Below are 20759 nucleotides of genomic sequence, written 5' to 3'. Positions count from 1 at the left end.
AGTTAGATAATGACACAAAAACAAGCAAAACTAATTTATGGGGTGGGGACAGTTGTCACTCTTGGAAGTAACTGGAAGGGAGTACAGGGGCTTCCCGGAGTACTAGTAGTAACACGGATTCTGGAGCGGGTTACTCAGGTATGGATCAGTTTGAAAATTCAGTGCTCTCTTCAGTTCTCATATGTGCAGTTTTCTGTATGTATGTTTCAATAAAACGTTTAAGAAAGTTAGTGGATAGGAGTGCGATATTTACATAAATTTGTAAAATAAAATGTGAGACTTCAAAGAAATGTTGGCCCATTTAGTTCCTTGCCCTCCTCACTTTAGGGACCACAGAGCCAGTTTTGAGTATCTAGTTTGCAGATTTTGAGGGCTTCACTTTTAAGCACTTGAATAGTGGTGTTTTCAGTTGTGTAACAGTTATTTCAATATTTTAGAAAGTGAATTATGGACATCTTGAGACCAAAACCAATGACTAATACATTCAATCTGTAGAAAAAGATAAACCCTCAGCCATCTACAAATCTAGAGAGATCCTCTTCCGTGAGAGTTCTGATAAGGAATCATGTTGGGATCCTGTGACACGCTCATTACGATGCTCTCGCATGATCTGATGGATTGAAAGGACTCACGATGGGAAATTTTGTGAGTCTGTCACATGTGATTCTGGAATAAAAGTGGAACACGATTTTGGTTACTCTCATTCTTCCAATTAAGTTCATGATGTTCCTACTATTTATTCTGAATCACGGATACTGTCAAATCAAAGGTAACAAAAGATTCCAAATGTAAGCTTAATAACGATATAACTTAGATGCTGTATTTACTATTAGTTTCTTACCTCAATGAATAATATGACTAAAAATACCCCTACTTTCTTTTGTTTTTAATAATAAGAGGTCCAACGGATTCTATTATTTATGGAAAATAACAATAACAGAGGAAAAGAAAAGTGAGCCAAATGGAACCAATACTCAACAAATATTAAAGCTGCCAAAGGATCTATAGGAAACCATCACATGCACCTTGGAACACACAAAATGAATTCATTAAAAGAAAGGCAAAGTAGGAAGCTGCTTTTCCAGAGTCCAAGGGCTATATATTCTATGAATCCATTTTTATGGCATTCTGGAAAAAGCAAAATCATAGGGGTGGAGAACAAGTCAGAATTTGCCAAGAGTTTGGACTGGGGGCAAGGCTGACCAGGGGGAATTTTTGGAGGTGATGGAATTGTGCTTGACTGTGGTGGCGGATGCATGACTCTATGCAACCGTCAAAACACATGGGTCTAGACATCAAAAAGAGTGAATTTTGCTGTATTTAAATTTAAAAGTAAGAAAGCTCCAAATTCAACAACAATGTGTAATAGAAGGGGTCTCCTTCATGGTAGATAAATTTGAAAATTCCATTTTCAAATGGATAAATTTCAAAATGGATAAATTTGAAAATTCCATTTTGTGCTATATCCATAGAATTTTTCATTTGTGAAATATGAATATACATTATGTTTTTAAATGATTTCTGAAAACCTGTTATAGAATCTTGTCATAACCCATCTTTCAGTATTATACAGTGTACATACCAAAATGCTGTAACTGCCCTTTTGCTCTAATATCTAGAGTATTTCAGAGAAAAATTGTGAGACGCACTAAACATATACAGACTATTGTACTATGACTTAGAAGTCTCATCTTTGTGAACCAGTTCAGCTGCTAAATCACGAGACCCAAACAAATCACTCCACCTTCCTGGGCTTGGGTTCTCTAATCTTAAATGATGAGAATATCTTTTCCAACTCCAGTGTGAAATTACCCATTCCACTTCACAAAATCATTCTGTTATTCTTGAAGTAGCCATTCCCAGTTTCTACTCCTTCCAGCGTCTTCTACTTAAAACAAACACCCATCACCACAACTACAATCAGTGGGCACCTTCTTCTGTGTGTCAGGAGTGGAACTGCAGGCTTTAGAGTTACTAGTTACAGAGTTACAGTATACTGATAGAGTTATTCGTTCATTTTTCGGAACACGAGCCTCCCATCCCCCCACCATCAGGAGATTAGTGTTATCATTCCTTGGTTGAGGAAACTAAGTCTGAAGAGTCCAAGGAATCCAAGATCACAGGCTAGAAGAAACCATGATTTGATCCCCCTACCCTCTGAGGCAGAGGGATCCACACTCTTCATTCTACCACAGTTCTCAATTCCTTGTGGACAACTGGAGGACTCTGAAGGTAAATGAGGCCGTGTCTACTTCATTTGGTACACTCTTTACTGCACGTGTCCCTCTTCGGACACAAAGGATGGAAGCTGACAAGGAGACAGGCAAGTTGCCATTCACCGAGACACCCTGTTTCAACCCGGTTCAGGTGCCCCCTCATCCTGGTCGAAACAACGCTGTATTTTTTTTTCCCCCACTGGGGCAGAGGGAGGAGATTCAGGTTATTTGGAAATGGCAAGTATCCTCAAAAGTCAAGATATCAACACTGATATAGGATCGCTGTTGACCACCTGTGTTTCCTAGCACTTAAGTACACGAGCTGGTGCAGTTACACACGCTGCACATGGGATGATCCATCTCACCAACCAATGTCATATTCTCAGTTACTCTGCTCCTCTCATGAGGGATGAGCCCTAGGAGTATTGGAAGCTGGGGGGAGGGGGGAATTCAAGCTGATTTTGTCTAAGTTCTAGAAAATCTTCCAGATTCTTTGTGGTAATCTCAGAAGTCTCTACATCTTGAGAGATGGCGTTTTTCTAGCCCTGTTGTCCCTTAATGAGAGTAATTAGGTGGAATAAAAACAACTAGCAGTTATTGATATCTACAAGGTGCCATGCACCATCTGAGGCACTTGATACATATTAATACGCATAATTTGCTTACAATGATAGGTTCTATTATCATCCCCATTTTATAAATACAGAAACTGAGATTCAGAGCGGTTGCATAATTTGCCTCAAATGATATACACTAGGAAAGTGCTCCACAGGGCTCTCTTCCCTCCCCTACAGGTAAAATACCATGTTCCATCTAGCTCAGCATTTATGGGCACACTCAGAAAATACTCTTTAGAAATAAGGGGAAATATGCTATATTAAAACAACCAGACAAATGGGGAAATTGTGTAAGTACTTAGTACCCAATTTCCTCATTTGGTCAGAATTTAGAGCACAAAAATCACCTCCATGCACTGCCTATGGCGACTGGCCTGAGTTCTCAGTCATGGCAACAGTGGCGGTTGGCATCCAGACAGGGACATAGTGACCTTGACAAGGAGAGAAATTCATTGCCCAGAGGCCATTGTTCCATTAAACCTATTGGTTACAGTGTATTATAAAAAGGCAAGTGGTGATATTAACATACCATCCGGTAGGGGAAGGGATGAAAATGGTAATAGAATTAACAATGGCTGAGCTGGGAGCTATATACCCTTATTGTCTTATAACTCTCACGACAATCTCATGAAGCTGGTATTGTCTCTATTTTACAGACGAGTAAACCAAAGCCCATGTAGGATAGGTTAATTGCTCAAGATGACACAACAGGTAAATGAAACCTAAGTCTGTCTGCCTCTAAAAATTTTGCTCCTTCCACTACGTGCTCTAGAGTTAAAGCAAAATAATGCAGGAACCTCTTCTGAAATCACCTAGCCCAATTTCCTCATTTCGCAGAGAAGGAAACTGAGGCCCAGAGAGTTTAAGTGCCATGCCCAAGGTCAAACAGCTAGTTTAAAGACAGGGGCTAGAGCCTAGAAAATAACTTTGTAGTGTGCATAGCTAAGTCACTGGCCCCTATTACGTGATCCAGTGGCTGGAGCATGCAGTTCCTATAAAAAGGAAAATAAAATATTGACACATGGCTCATAATACTTACTGTCTATTTGTTTAGTATTCTACTGTTCTTAGCTATGCTGAGTAAAGCATTTAAAAACTCAGAGTCCATAAACTACTGTTCCAATCCTTGAGTGTCTTTTGAGGTCATCCAAAACTCATCCTCAGAGCCACGCAGAGATTCTTCTGGCCCTTCTACCGACATCTTTGAAAAGAAACATTAGCAGCCCATTGTCACCGCTGTGAGATGCATTCTTCTCCAGATACATATATTTTGGGGATGAAGTAGAATCAAAACTGCCCAATATACAATTCTTACTTTTTACTAACTTCTCAAACACCTTCCAAACTTTCTCTTATGTCCTAAAACCAAAATTAATTGAGGCTCAGGCTGGTTATGTAGTTTGTCCAGTGTGAGATGAGCTGGTAAGTGACAAGGCTGGGATGCCCAGGTCCACATTGTTCCCTCCACACCGCCCTGCAAGATCAGAGAAGCCTCATGCAAAGCTACAAAGCTTGATACCCGAGGAATCTCAGATTAAATTACATATGTGAAAAATTAACACGATGATTGAAACCAACAGAAGAGGCTCTACAATAACACGTAGTAATGGAAAATACATTAAGATTTGGCTGAAGGCAAAATATCTTCATGTCAATTCCAAAGCTAAACTCATAAATATTCATAGGGGACTCATAAAACAGTAAGACTGTCCATTTGTCCTTTGTATTTTTTTTTTAAATAGAGGAAGTGGAATATTCAGTAGCAAGAAGAGATGGAAAAAAGTACGTCTAAACACTGCACGTGGAACAGTCTATCCCACTGATCAATTTACTTCTCTTAGTGATGTACTTCTCCCTTTTTCTCTAGAGGAAGATGAAGGCCAAGAGAATGGAAATCTTATCAAGCAGAATTCTAACGCTTGCTTCTAATGCTTAAAGAGCTTGTGCTTGTAGGTTCAGCTTTGTCCATTAAAAAAAAAAGGAAGAAAACTCACTCCAGCTGACGTAATATATCTTAAAAGTTTAAGTGGGATAAAAAGATGTTCACTCTTCAACAAATCATGATTATAAGATATGTAGAAAGCATTAGTCTGGAAGATTGGAATTCTGCATTTGCTTTGAAAAAAAGAAGCTATTCATTTCTAAAAATTAGAGTCAACTCGATGATTTGACACTAGTTTTGTTTTGTTGCTTTGTTTTGTGTAATACGTTGATAGCTGTTGAAACTGGCTGACGGGCACAAATGGGTTATCGTAATATTCTCAGTACTGTTGTGCTTGTAAATTTCATAACAGAGTTTAAAAATTATCCCTGCTGGGGGGGTGACATTTGTTTTAACATTGAGGAAGTTGTGCACCCGAAATGGGAAGGATGTGGCTGGACAGCAAAAACCTGTATAGAATGATTGTGAAAAGGCTCTCTCCTTTCTTTCAGGTCTTGGCTATGTTAATTTCCTTTTCCAAGAAATTATATGATGTTCTGAAAAGACAGCTTAAGTCCTTTCTGTTGTAACAGAAAGATAGGGCTTAGGAAAATAAGACAACCTATTAATTCCAATTCCTGTTCTTTTCACGTGATGTGATCTCAAAAATAGAGTCCTGAAGACACTACTGACACCTTTTCCATTTTTAAGGAACGGTCTTCTAGTGGATTATACATACTTCATAGTATTATTGTGAAGACTAAGTGAAGCTTTTTATTAGTTTCAAAAATTACACCAATAACATTAAGGGAAATCAAAATTATAAAGAATAAGTACCCAATCAAACATGTTAAACTGCTTAAATTTTCTCATATTTCCTCCTGTTCCTTTTTGAGTATATCTACATCTAGTTTTACGTGGTTGTCAAGCCACAGTGTAGCCGTCCTTTTGTAGTGAAAAGAGAGTTAAGTTGATTTTACTTAACACCTCGAGGATCTCATTAGTTTAGGAATTCTAGACCACATTTAGGTTTTCTTAATACACATTCATATTACTAAGTGGATAAACACTTAACCTCTCACTAATTTACACCAGATTTTTCATTTAATTCTCAAAACAGCTTTACTAAGTAGCCATATTTATTGTGACTGTACAGATGAGGAGTTAGAGGTTCGGACCACCCAAGGTCACAAGGCTAACAAGGACAAAGCTAAAATTTACCATCAGGTGTGTCTCAATCCAAAACCCAGGACATTTCCTCAACAGGAGTTCTTCCCAAACATCAGTCATTTGCACATCGCTTTGACAATATCCATGATATGCAATCAACACCATAAAGCTTTCCTTATACACGCTCACTCTCGTTTTTACTGGTTGCTGCCTTTCTTCTCAGTCAGGGAGAGTCTCTGATGCAAATGGACAGAATCAACATTGGATGCAAATCTATAAATGTGCCAGTCTCTGTAAAAGATCGTCTATGTCAGCGCTCTCAAAGTGTGCTTCCTAGATGAGAAGCATCAACATCACCTGGGAACTTGTTAGAAATACAAATTGTGGGGTTTGCTCCAGATCTGCAGAAAACCAGAAACTCTGAGGTCAGGGCCCAGCAATCTGTTTGAACAAGCCCTACAGTGGGTTCTGAGGCATGCTCTGTCTGAGAACCAGAGCACTATATACATTATCTTATTTAATACTCATAACTTCTCTGGGAACTAAGTACTACTTATTATTCCCATCATCACAGATGGGTAAACTGAGGCTCAGCAAAGACTAAGGACAGTATCACATAGTTGGCAAATAATGAGAGCCAGGACTTCAATTATGTTTGTCTAGCTCCAAAGCCCTTTTCATAGTACTTGAACTCAAAGGCAGATGGAAGGAGATGCTGTTATAGCGGTTCAGAGAAACAGAGTAGAGATATTTACATTAAAGAGAGAATTTAGACATTGATTATATATCTATCATGGCTTTGATATACAATTAACATCTTATTTTAGTGTTTAAAGAGTTGTTGAAATGCAATACTATGTTTTTGTTAAAAAGAAAAAAAAGCCAATTGCTACTTCCAGAAAAGATTAGTCTTATATAATTAGTAAAGAATGATGGGAGGTTGAATGAAAAGTTGGACAAATGATCTTGTTAGCTCTATACGAATCCTTTCTGCTAGAGTTAAATTCACCTTAAGTTCAGCTTAGCGGATGTTTACCAATTGTAATAGTATTCATACTTAATTAAACATTCATATATATTTTAATCCAATTTTTCTTGTCTTGCATAATATTGTTCTAGAGATTAGGAATTAAAAGCTAAGTGAGAGCAGTGTTTCCAGATTATTTCCTTCACAGGGTGGGGGTGCAAAACATGTTTGGGCACGGTGAAGAAGATGATCCCAATATTATAGCACAGCCACTGCCTGGAGGTTTCCTAAATGGTCCTTCAAATGCCTATAGCTTCAGCATAGGTTAACGACGTAAATACCCTGGCACCTGTCTAAGGTTCTCTACCAGGAGCTCAGCATTTTATGACGGAGCCTCATCAGTCAAGGTACTCAGGAGCCAGGATAAATTGTAGATTATAGATCTTCCCCAAATTACTGGCTTGAGAAGAGCCTAGAGCCCTTTACCAACAGGGAAAAACAAGCCATACAGGCTCAAATCACTAATACGCTAGTTTGAAAATCATATCCAAATTTACTATGTGTATTTAATGTTATCTGGCTATACAAAAATGATATCATTTTCAAACTCTGTTAAATGGATAAGAACCCATGGAATATCTGTTTCATATAATTTCTCCTTCAACCAGAATTTATCTCTGTATTGAGAAAATAAGTGCCATGTGGACTGTCATCTGGCCACAAAAAAATAGCTTTATTGTAGACCTGAATGTTCTAATGATGTTCACTGAGACTGGATTCTACCAGTCCATCAATGTTTATAATTCTCCATCATCAGTACAATTGTCATGACTGAAAGCACCCTTTGTGATTCTAGAAACTGAATTCTAAATTTGGGCTGATGTACAAAGAACACAATGCATACTTTGAAAAACACTGGGACTGATCCAGCCACTCCCAGATTTAAGGTCCTGGTAACCTTTCTGTAGAGAACACATACCTTCTAAATAGCTCAGTGTTTACATTTGCTGAGAGCTACACCTGGAGAAATGTTTCAGATTTCTTTCTATTGTTGACTTTTCTTAACCTTTCATTTCCTTATACTCCTGTGTTCTTCTAAGCCAGTAGCTAAAGAGCAGTCTAGATCAAATTAAGACAGAAGCAACCCACTGCATGAACCACGAGTAGGCCAGGAATGAGATTAACAGCAGGGCCGGATGGGGGCCAAACTGTGGGAGAAACTCAGGCCAGTGCAAGGAAGGTGGAAACTAATTGGAGGCGTCCACATGAGGTGCCTGTGCTTTCTCTCGGCATCAGACGCAGCTGCATGATGGGCCCAGGTGGCTACCTGGGAACCAGATATTCTAAAGAAGGACTTTGCTCTGTTAACATTCCAACTGGAACTCTGGAGCTTGCTAATTCTACAAGGTCTTTCTGATATCTTTATCTTTATCTTTACTGATACCATTTGTTGGCCTAGCTATTGTGGAATTATACCTCCAAGCGGTATCTTACCCACTGTTTTTCTAATCCTTACTATCAAAAATTGACCCCACCCTAGCTGCCCCAGGCACAGGACACTTTTATACATCCTTCCAATCTCATACCTATCCACTCCCTCCCCAGACCCAACCCATAACCATCCAACACTCTACATATCCTCAAATCAGGCATAGTGATAGGTGGTAGTGTAGGGTAGTGATGGGGAAGACAAAGATGGATGTCACATTTCTTACCCTTACAGAACCCAAACACTGAGCAGGTAGACCAGAGGAGACATTCACTTAGCAGGTAATTACAATTCAATGCCATGGCACTGAGTATAGAAAACCCAGAGTGGGAGTACCAATCATCTGGAGGGGGGTTATCAGGGTTGGCTTCTGGAGGAGGTGACATCCAAGGTGGGTTATAAAGGATGACTAGGAGTTAGTCAGAGATGGCAGGAAGGGTATCCCAGGGAGGACATCATAAAAAGCCACCAAAAACAATTAGATGAAAACTGCAGGAGTGTGTAGGGCAGAGTAGTTGCTGGAACATAAAGAAGAGGCATCAACACAAAACAAATGAGGATGGATATGGGTGGGGGAGGGGAGGAGTCAGGTCAGGGAGGTCATGCCACAGGAAGAACTTCAACCTGACTCTCAAGATCATGAGAAGCCACTGTGAAGCTTTGAGCAGGGGAACCACAGGTGCTCCCTAGCCCATCCGAGTGATCTGGACGTTCTCCATCCTTGGACTCTGGGAAGCAAAGGTCCCTGTGCCTTTGTCCCACAAAATTCCTTGAACCTAGATTTAAAGATGCTTCAAAATAAGAAGTTGAGCTTTTAAATTAAAATTAGCTCCCTAAATGTCTGCATATGGTATATTTCTTGTAGTATTTTGTTTCTCATGTACAGACAATAGGGTGCCTAAAATGAGAACCATTTCTCTTTTTCTGTGCATTTGTGGTGAACTTTTAAGAAAACATGTACTGTTTTCCACATATTTCATGAGTTTTATTGTCTATAAACTTCATAAAGTATCTCTGGAAAGATACACAAGGAAGCAATAATACCAGCAGCTGATGGAGTGCAAAATTTAAAAATTTTGAAACCTGTGAATGTATTTCCTGTTTTTTTTAAAAAAGTTAACTTTTTAAAAAATGTCTTTAAAATAGGGGCAGATATTCAGGGAAAAAAAACACAACTTTTTTTTTTCGAGGGGTTGGGGTGGGGGAAAATTAGCCCAATATATTAAATTAGCCCAATATACTAGAGTCACTAAACTTAATCCTCAACCATTCAAATCTCGGCGCTTAAATGCCGTGAAGTCATGTCTGTCTTCTTGCAGAGGACCCTCAGTCACAGTATAGCGCTTGTGTAAAGAGCATGGAGAGCTAAATAAATATTTGTTGATTGCTGAAAATATAAGTGTCAAAATGTTATGTTTTGAAGATTTTTCTATTCTGTGTGAAGACTAAGTCCTCAAGACACTTCGTTTTCCTGTATCATCCTTACAGTGATGAGGTTGAGGCTCAGCGTGCTTGCTTCTTGCCCCCGAGCCTCTGTGAGAACGCTAACTGAAGAACTCTTCCCATTCCACTGGCTCGGAGAAGGAAGAGCCAGACGAAAGCCTACCCCAGGTGAGGACAGAGGGAGCTGGCACAGAAGCCAGTGTGGAGTGTGGGGGCAGTGCCAGCAAGGGCACCTTCCCATGACTCCAGCTAGCACAGTGGCCCTGCTAAGCCTCAGCACATACACGCACACACACACACACACACACACACACACACAGCCACCCCGCATCCCTGCTAACCTTATTTCCAGCTTAAAGTGGTCGGGTGGAGCTTACTACCACTGCCGTCCTCATTTTTTTCCCCATCCTTATCCTTTCTCCTTTCTGGAGTTCTGCAGAAAATCTGCTTTAGATATACAGGAAAGAAGGAAGGATTATTCCTTTTCTTGGTGCAAGAGAAACAGTTCAAACTTCAGGCCACATAAATCCAGGACGAGCTCTCAGCTCTGCCTTGGACAAGCTCTGGGAAGATGAGCATATTACCTCAATTTCTCTAGGCCCCATTTTCTTCATCTCTACATAAGGATAACACTGATCATTTCTCATAATTGAAAGAAATGATATACAACATATATCTGGCACAACCTGTATCAACAGAACCAATATTAGATTGAATATCTAATTTAGATATATTTATGTGTTTAGAATATTTATGTGTGTTGAAAATAGTTATTTGTAAATAAGAAGTATGAATGCTCGCTACACTGTGACACATGCGGGTTGCCGCCCCCCTCCTAAAGCTCTTTGTGATCTGACAATTTAGTGTCTGGAAATCAACTGCTCATGGGGTAGCATATGTCTCTGTCCCCAGTCAACTTGCCGGTCCTCTTTTTGCCTTCTCTAAGTAGCTTTCTTTGACCACCACTCTAATTTAGCTCTTAGGAATGCTGAGTTACCTAAGAACTGCTATGACTCTACATTCAGACATGAAGGCAGCACCCGAAAGTGTCAACAAGAATGATACGACACATAAGAGCAGGGAGTTATTTCAAGTATGGCAGGCACAGGGCCACAGTGACACAGGGCTGACACCCACAGCCATGCTGGCACAAGAGTGGGAAATATGGTATTGGGCCATCACCAGGAAGATGCACCACAGGTCACACAGGTATTCCCAGACAACATATGGGAAACACCCCTGAAAACCAACCCAGTCCTGAAGTAAAGAGAGAGGTGGGTGCTGTTATGTGCTTTCAGTTGCCTGGCATACCTTGGACTCCTTTCCAAACTATCATACACAGCTGAAAAGATTTCATAGGATATGAAGACAGGAGGCTGCAAACTGGAATTTCTAATAGAAATCTGTGGCTTAAAAATTGAGAATTTACTTTGGATCAACTCCAGGTAGCATCTGTCTCTGTATGTTTCAACTCACTGCTACCCATTCTTCTAGACAATAAAATATTGGACTAGGTTTACTGAACCAAATCAGTTGAGACACGGGTACCTGTTCAGGTTTTAGACTAGAGACATTTAAGCCAAAGTGATAATGTGTAAGCATCCAAAGAGGATTCAAAGAATCTAAAATCAGCCTCATGAACTTTGAGCATCAATGTAATACTGTGTAACATCCTCTGAAAGAAACACTACCTACTTCAACTCATGAATTCTAGAATGCTTATTAAAAATCAGCCTCATTATGTCATAGCTGTGCTCACGAAGGACTATGAAAAGCCTTCATTCAAAAGACTAAGCTATATTATATGTCAATTATACCTCAATTAAAACAAAAAAGACTGAGCTAAAAGTTGGTAACTATGTGATACACAGTATAAGGTAGTTTTGCCAGAGCTCCTGTAGCTCAGCGTATGTCTTAGATTGCTACATTGCACATAGTTATGAGACAGAACCTAGCCTTAAACTGTCACTAAAAAGCAACCAGAATAATAGTTTTCTAAGCATTAAAATTTTTTTCAAATAATTTCGAATGAGTCAATTCTCCAGAGCAGTTAGATGTTAGCAAACTCAATCTATGGATAAGAGAAAACGGGAATGGAAACCGGTACCTACCTGGAATCCTATTAAGTGTTACCCAGAAATGTTCATCAGGACTGTAGGTATCTTTTGACCACCGTAGCAGATCAATGGCCCTTTTGTCTTGGAAGACAAAGTTGACAAACTCTCTGGTAAGGGCCACATAGGCAGTGCCAAAGTAGATGGTCAGCTGATGTGGAGGTGAGGTTTTCAAAACATTGGTGTTTTTCACAAAAGAGCCATCTTTGCCTATGTGCTCTCGGTGGACATACTTAGTCCGTCCAATGGCATGAGCTGGGGGCAGCACTCCTGGGGTAATGTTTTTTCCTTTAAATCCTTTCAGGTACTGAACTATTTCCTTGTTGGTTTTCAGGGGGAAATCTTGCCCGCAGGTGTTGATGGCATACTTCCATGGAACCTCCGAGGCCACAAGGTCTTTTAGGCAGTTCAGGTCTGCCTGGAGCCTGGAAATTCCTGCATAGACCACCGGCTCTATCTTTGAAGCAATGAAAGCATTTTGGAAGCAATTCACTAACTGCCACACAGATTCCTTAAACTCATTTGTGGCTTTGTCATCCACATGAACACAGTAGACGTTTTGGGGCATATAGATAGCCCTGAAGAGCCTTTCAAAAGTATCAAAGTCCTTATGAATGACCATGACATACGCCAAAGGGAAGGCGACTTCTTCTTCTGAGAGGGGGCTTGTGATGTAGTGATTCTGGAGGAGGTAGTCCTTGCAAGAGACACTTCCCAAAGGTGATGTCAGGGTCTTTCTCCACAGAAAGGCTGGCTTATCTTCTAAGGCGTTATTACAGGCTTGTACTCTTAAATACCTTTCACTGGAACCATTCAGCTTCCTGTGACTTTTTAGCAAGCTTAATTGGCATGTATTGAAAAGTATCACCAAAAAAACCACACTGAGCACAGTGAAAGCAAAAAAGTGAAGCCTCCAAAAGTTCATTATTTTCACTTCCTTGGGGAAGATGTAGAGCTCTCCAGGGATCAAGAAATGATCAGTCCCTGAAACCACAAGTGTGAAGGGGTTGAACTGACTTCTTTTGCCAGTCTTGAATTTCGACAGCTTCTCGGGAGGGCTTCTTTGCCCGAGTCCTTTAATCCTCATCTATTCTCTGCTTCAGTGCCGTGTCCATCCTTTTTGGCATTGGCCGGAAAGGAGATGCTTCTCTAAGGCACACTGCGCTTCAGCCTGCGGTGCTGAACCCGGCTACTTAGCAGAGCCTGGCTCTTGGCTCTCGGCTCAGCCCAGCCTTCGGGAAGCCGTCCTCATTTGCATGTGAAACGCAAGTGGTGGATCTTAGCATATTACGTTATGGAATGGAATGACGGGTCCTTTTCACTGGGACTGAGTTTCTCTTGCTTCCCCCCACCTCCCTTCCATCTAATCTATTCCGATCTGATCTCCCTTCTCTTCTCACGCTTTCCTTGTGCCTTTTAGAATAAGTGATGCTACTTTTTCTGGTTAGCCCCACAATCTGCTAACCAGTCCTTAGAAATTACAGCATTTAGGACTTCTGCTTCTGGGGTTTATTTCTCTTCCTGTTTCTCTGCCTCCTCTTTTCATTTCAGTGTCATCTCTACCTCTGGGCACATACAGACACGGATAAGGAAAAAAGAGCTTCCAACAAGTCTAAGGAGAAGATGACCAGCACCAAAAATGTCTGATGGTTAGGTGGGTGTTTGCTGGATTAAATCAGACAGTTTCTGATAGTGTTACATAGCGTATCTATGTATGTGCAGGGTATGGGAAGAAGGAAATAAGAATTACACTCTTGGGGGCATGGGACAAGGGGAGAAGGAACCTAGGAGTGACTTTAAACATTAAAGGGTCAGTGTGAATGACATAAGTGAAATAAACACACCTTAGTGCACACACCAGAGAGAAAGGTGATACTCATTGTTCCCAGAGAGCAAAAGTTGGTTCCCTTTCACACAGAGCTTCAGATAACTTGAGCTGTTGACATGGTATTATCTACAACATGTGGAGTGACTGGCCACTGGGTCTCTTTAAAAGGCCGACATCTTCAGATCTGAGGTGATTTAATAGAACTCAAAGGATTTTTCTTCCCACCCAACCCCCTCTCCCACTTCCTTACTCTGAAGAAAGAACAAAGGCTCAGGGCTGCTGCAAAATTCCTGGAAGCATCTGTCAGTGTACTGCAGGGGAGCCAGGAAGAGAAGCCCAGCAGGTCTGGTCACATTACAGAGGGCTTCTCCGAGCTCACTTGTGCCAGGTGCCTCGAGCACTCAGCGAGTGTGGAGTGCGTTGCAGATTGATGCTGATGGTAAGGACGCTTCTGGAGGAAAGTTACTGCTCCAATTAAAAGTTCAACAGTGGCAGCCATACAAGGTATGCTAAAAGTGGCCCTGCTCCCCTCTTATTCCCGCAGTCACCCAGTTATCCACCTGCTGGGCATGATGTGGCAGCTGGAGCAGCTGCCCCTGTTAGGAAAACTCTTGGTATGTAATGCAGCGATCTCCCCACCCCCCTCCTATCCCACACCACCCTTAACGTCTTACAGCTCACGGGACTAATGAATGGCAGTAGTACTGTAGATGTGACAAACAGCGACTTGGAGATAGAGTCAAAGAGTTGGCAGGGATCTAAAGATCACCTAACACAACCTTTATTTTATGGATGAGGAAACTGAGGCCAATAAATATATTTTTTTCGAAGTCATTCAGCTGGATAGAAGCCAGAGCCTTAATTCTACAGCTCCCTTGTCCAGAGGCTGGAGCCAGGACAGTTGGATTCAAATCCCAGCCGGTCGCCACCAGCTGTGCGAGCAGGGTGAAGTTACTTAACCTCTCTCAGCACCAAGTTCTTGGTTTGAGAGATGGGAAATAACAGTGGTTCCTATTTCACATGGTTGTTGAGAACATTCAATGAGACAACTCTTGTTCAGGGTTTGTGTTCGCCTACGTGCAATAGGCATTAGCGACTACTGTCGCTGTTGTTTCTCTTTTGAAAAATATCCACCATTTCTGACCCTATTAATGAACTGATATTTTGATTTCTGTTCTTAGTAATGGAAAAGAAAAGTATTTGCACTCTTAAGGCTTTCAAATGGGTTGATTTATTCCCACTCATAAAAGTGGTGGTTAAATTCCACACTTTCTCTTCCCCATCTCTCTTTCCCTTTCACCCCAGAAGAAAAATACTAGAAATGTGGCTGTATGAAGGGAAGAACTGAATAGTCCATTTTGCTGCCCTCATTTCCCTTCATTCTTACCAGAGCCACACCCTTTTCTGCAAAATACATCCTTGATACGTGTGGGAGAGCAGCAGGGGGAAGGCAGAGGGAGGAAGGGAGGCAAAGGCTTTCATTGCAAGTTCAGTAGAGTTTTTCCCTCTCTTTGCCTGGAGCCTTGATCTACAACAGGGAGTTCTGGTGGAATGCCGATGCAAAGCAAACTCCCCAAGTCTTTAATCATGATTTAGTCAAAGCAGATTGCACATAGGGGGTGGAGTGGTATGCAACACGCTTTACAGTCCAAAACAGCAGTATCCAAAAAAAACACTTCTATAGTCTGTCCTGCCTTATTTGCGATGGTTTCGATGAACAGCCTGAGATTAGAATGTGATGCCTTTTTAGTGGCTGGCCCAGCAGTAGGTTTGTTTTGCCTGGTGTCTGTGGTAACTGAACAGGCATGCTCTTCTAGCAAATAATTGGGCAGGCTAAGCTATTAACTTCCAACCAGGACATTATGTCTGCTCCGTTTACTCTAGCTGGCTTAACATATTGAAAACTGTCGTCAAGTGGACGTTTTTGTATCGCTCCCTGCCTCCCTCATGCCCCAGGATAACCTTTACTGTCACAAACAAGGAGACAGCACAAGGACAGCAGCTAACAACACATAATCAGTTCAGCCAAACATTAAATCAAAAGGCCAGGCTCTCTGGGGCTTTCTGAGAACAAGGCAGGTCTTTTCTCTGTTACAGTCACTCAGTTTTCATTAACCTTACAGGAGTGGTGCGTCCACTCCCGCAGGGCTGTCAAAGGCCAGCAGGAGGCTGGTTTCGTGGGGGCGGGGCTGGCATCTGGGCCTGACTTGTTGCCAAGTCTTCATAGCTCTCCTCTCCCTCAGACTGCTCTCTCGGCGTAATGAGTGCTATTGAATCAAGGCACTGCTTTTTGATGGGTCCTCTCACCTCCCTACAGGTTACAGCACCCTGCTCCCCAACTAAGGCTTTGGTTCCGTCAGTCTGGCAACCTCACACACTTCAGTCGCAAGCGAGACACAGAGAGTAAACAAGAAGAGGCCTCCCAGGAACCAAAATAATGATCACACGTTGTAGGCCCGGTGCACACACTCAGATGTGTACAGGCAGGTAAGTGAAAAAAGTAAGTGAAGCTAGTGGAGGGGAGGAAAAACAGGGCTAATGAGTTCACAAGTGGCAGCTAACACTTGGCCAAGGCGTCGAGGACGTTGAGGGAGGGTGGGGACCTTGGCCAAGAGCCATCGTCCCACCTAAAGGAAGCAGCTGCCTCTCAACGCCAGCAATTAATGCCACGCTAGATCATGGGCCCAGGGCTCCCAGCTCTTCAGATACTTTAAGAGAGAAATCTGAATTTTACCAAAAGAAAATTCCCAAACTCTTTGACTATTATCAAGTAATTAACAAAGTTTGAAGACACGAGTGCATGCATGCATAGCCACCCTGAAGATGGCATTTGACCCTCGGGATGCCAGTTTATCATCTTTGCTTTAAGCATCAAAGGCCATGGACTTTGAATCCCTCTTGAGGCTTAGCCTATTGACTCTTAGTTTAGACACAATCATAGCAAACTTTCTCAGACTTAAACAGATAAGAAGTCACAAATTAGAAGAGCAATGTAGGACTGGTAGATTCGGGCAGCCTACTGTCAGCAACAGGTGATGGTCTGAGAATGAAATGGATTCAAGAAAAACTCCGAAAGCAGAGCGAGGCAGGACCATTCAATTAATGGATGACTGGTATTTGTGTAGCTCAGTGACCATCTTATTACCTTCAACCACTACCTCTAGTATTTATAATTAGCAAATAAGTTAATGTCTATGAAAGGCTTGAAAACTGTGGCGATCAGTACAGACACTGGGCCAACCCAGACCATCTTTGAAAACAAGCAGAGTACTAACATTTAGTGAAACAGAAATATAAATGTATTCATATATATCCTATACATATATTCTGCATATTCTATTTAAAAAGGCATTTCTGGAATAGGTTTATTCAAAATAGGTTTTTTTAATTAACTGTTTTGTGCACAAAAGGGTAGGCTTTCAATTAGCTAGAAAACTCACATCTATGACAAAACTTTTTCCTAAAAAAATGTTAGGTGATATGTTTACCACATGATTCAACATCGGGCAACATCACTCTTTCTGTAAAGGGCCAGGTGGTAAAGACTTTAGGCTTGTGGGCCATTTGGTCTCCGACACAACCCCTGAACACTGCTACTGAAGCATGGAAGTCGCCATAACAACAGGTAGTTGTGTCCTGCTAAAACTTTATTTATGGACATCGATCTCTCAATTCCATATAATTTTTGTGTCATGAAATAGTCTTCTTTTGAGATTTTTTTCAACAACTTAAAAATGTAAAATCATTCTTAGCTCATGGGCAGTACAAAAATAGGCCAGATTTAGCCCTTGGGCTGTATGTGGTTTGCTGATCTCTGCTCTAGATTATGATCATGTTCCTCCAGGCCTAAATTTTGCAACATCAGAGTCTTTGCAATGACCTATAATTTCTTTATTTTTCAAGATGAAGAAATGTGATATGAAGGAAAATAGTAATGTGGATCATCCTTGTATCTGCCTGAAGCCCCTTGATGTACACCATCTGGGTTATAGCGCAGAGTGTGACTATGTGCCCCAGTTTCCTTTCTTCTCCTATATGATGCAGATGTTAAGAACACTGACCTCATAGGGTTCTTAAGAGATTTAAACAAGTCAGTGCATAAAAACAGCTTAGAACAATGTCTTGCAAGTAAGAAGTGATCAACAAATCTTAAGGCATCTCTCTTTCTGTTGCCAGACCCGGCTCACCTGGAACCCTAAGAACCCCATCCACCTTCCTAGGTCTGTTTAGTGAAGCAGAACAGCTGTGCTGGAGGGGTCGCTCTGCCCCTGAAAGATCCCAGGGCACAGGCAGGAGGCCTCAAGGCCCTCATTATCATGGGCAGCTTCAGTCTCTTCTGCCCTCTCCCCGCACCCAGGGTAGGGGAACTGCCCCTCATTCCCAATCACAGCCTCTTGAACCTGTTCTTTCAACTGTATCTGACTCTGTTACCTCTTCAGAAAGCCAGCCTGCTGGTGCACCCTGAGAAAAGCTGATGACAGAGACAAATACGCAGCTTGGTGGTGAAGACCAAGGCTTTGGAGCACGGTTTAAATCTGGCTCTGCTGCTTACTATGTGACCCGGAGAAAGTTTCTTGAGATCACTGTGCGCTAGTTTCCTAATTTTAAAAAAGGATAAGTAGAAGGGCTGGCCTGGTGGCATAGTGGTTAAGTTCGTGCACTCCGCTTCGTTGGCCCAGGGTTTGCAGGTTTGGATCCCAGGCACAGACCTACACACCACTCATCAAGCCATGCTGTGGCAGGCGTCCCATATAAAAAATAGAGGAAGATTGGCATGGATGTTAGCTCAGGGTCAATCTTCCTCACCAAAAAAAAAAAAAAAAAGAAAAGAAAAGAAAAAAGGAGAAGTAGAAAGTCTACCCAAGTGGTGGAAGTCTGGCTAAGAAGCTTTCTGTACCTTTACCCCAAACTATTCCACATAACGCCACCCCACCTTACTGCATTGTTGTAGGACCACACTGCTTTCTTTCTACTCCCTAGCAGCCTACTTGAGAGTAGCAAATTTCTTTCCCTCTGGGGTTAATTGCCCAGATTTAACTCTAATGGCTGAAACAAAAACAAAAGCAAAAAACAAAAAAACCGCAATCAAAAATTTTATCTTTGGATATATTGTTAAATTTCAAGGAAAAGAATAGGTGACTATTTGTCTTTCTGTGCTTTTCTGTTTGCAAGTGTCTCCTCTAAGAACAAAAGATTGCAAATTCATGAAGAAAAGACTTTGCATGTCCAAGGTGTGTCCAGATCTGGATGTTCTTCTGGAACCTTTCTCATACAAAATATCCCCCAAACTCTTCCACCTCCATATTTTTTGAATGTTGAATTGAGGTTGCAGTGGAATGGTATTTCTACTAAAAGACAGCACTTTACAATTCAGCTGCTGCCAGAGATCTGTATCTTGAAGATTGTCTTTATCTTCTGAGCATTTTCAGATAAATGGAAACAAAATAGTCTTAAAATAGAGATAGGCAGTAGTTTCCTCCAACTTCTAATTTTAATAGCCCTATTACATTCTTGACTCATTTTCAGTTTATTCAGTCCACTGTCATACTAGCTTCTTTCCCACAGGACGTCATTTACTTGACTTTAGACAGTTTGTTACAAATCCCAAAAGGCAGATGTTTTCTGTTTTCTTAGAAATTAAAGCTGGAACAAATTTGCCTCCAAGATATGTCCTGTGTTTGTACTTAACTGAAGACAATCTTTGCATTTGATTCTCCCATTGCTTGAAGTGGTTTTAGATTCAAATTTATATTTACCAATCTATCCTTTTATATGACACCCTTAACCTTTATAGTTTCTCCCCAAAAACTATGGAAAAATTGTTATAAATGGAGTAGGCTCAGTCCTGGTCTGCTCTGGTTAGGGCCCTCATGGCTGATAGTGTAGTTTTGATCATTACTCTTCAATGTGTCTTCAATGTGATGTAACCAACATAACTGAGTGGTTTCAATTATAGTTTTCTTCCAGTAAATATCAGTGCTGTTCTGTGGAACATAACTATCTAGGGCACTAATTCCTGATCACGAGATGACCTGGGCATTGGTAAGGTGAGCAGGAGTATGTGGAGGCAGCACTTAGGGTGACCGACTGTCCCTGTTTGCCCAGGATTGAGAGATTTCACAGGAAATGGGATTGTCAGAGCTACAACTAGGAAATCCTGGACAAATCAGGATGGATCGGTCATCCTATATACCATCAGCCCTACCCACTCTCTGCTGAAAGGTATATTAACTAAAGGGTACTGATCAGTCTGGAAGGAAAAGAAATGTTTAAACCATTTATCTGGATGGGGGGAGCATGCAGATCATTAAAAGTCTGCAAACTGTAGTGCATAAAAACCCTACACGTCCCTTCTCCACATGTCCCTGAACCACTGAGGCATGGGGACAAAATGATTGACATATGTGGGGTAGCTTTACAGTCAACCTAAAAGAAAGCATTTAAACCATTCTAACTACACAGATGTTCCCCAGTGGATCTAAGAATGTCTTAGTCACAGCTTAAATAATGATGGGAGAACCTAAAAGGAAATTAACTGTTAGTACACTGTCAACTGGATCTAAAGTCCTCTCCCTCCACACCACACGTGACTTGAGAAATCTTTCTGTAAAGGGGGGATTAATAGAAAAATAGGGGTCTCACGAATGGAAATGCTTATTTTAATATTTATAATGAATGGGCAATGAAATCAGAAAATGTTAATTCATTTTACAGAGCATCATAAGCAACCAGCCATTTGATCTCTCTGACTCTCAATTTCCAAATCTGCACATCGTCGGGATTGGAACTAGGTGCTCCCGAAGGCTTCTTGCAGCTCTAAAATGCTGTGATTATGCTAGATTCTGCGCAGAATAAAAAGGGGGCTGTTTTTACGGGAAAGCTGCATTAGAGAGTTTGGTTTAGACTCAGTAGTGCATGGGAAATTTCAAAATGTGATAAGATTAACTGACCAAGGAGGCTTGGAGGTGGAGTGGAGGGCAGTTAGCTCAGACAG

At 41.3% G+C, this 20759-nt stretch overlaps 1 protein-coding gene across 4 annotated transcripts in view; it reads right to left on the bottom strand.

Annotated features, from left to right (window-relative positions):
- LOC103559598 (glucosaminyl (N-acetyl) transferase 2 (I blood group)) overlaps positions 1–20759 on the bottom strand; it is an 80846-nt gene that overhangs the window by 21645 nt on the left and 38442 nt on the right. Inside the window, exon 1 of one of the 4 annotated variants that reach the window (XM_008533268.2) lies at positions 11935–13198. The exons of the other annotated variants lie outside the window; for them this stretch is intronic. Coding sequence (XP_008531490.1) covers positions 11935–13024 — 1090 coding nt within the window. The 5' untranslated portion in view covers positions 13025–13198. Of the gene's footprint in view, positions 1–11934; positions 13199–20759 lie in introns of those variants that run through there. 4 annotated transcript variants of the gene reach the window in all.

This window comes from Equus przewalskii, chromosome 19 (genome assembly GCF_037783145.1).
Source record: "Equus przewalskii isolate Varuska chromosome 19, EquPr2, whole genome shotgun sequence".
Lineage (NCBI taxonomy): Eukaryota > Metazoa > Chordata > Mammalia > Perissodactyla > Equidae > Equus > Equus przewalskii.
This window is presented reverse-complemented; position numbering and strand designations above follow the sequence as displayed.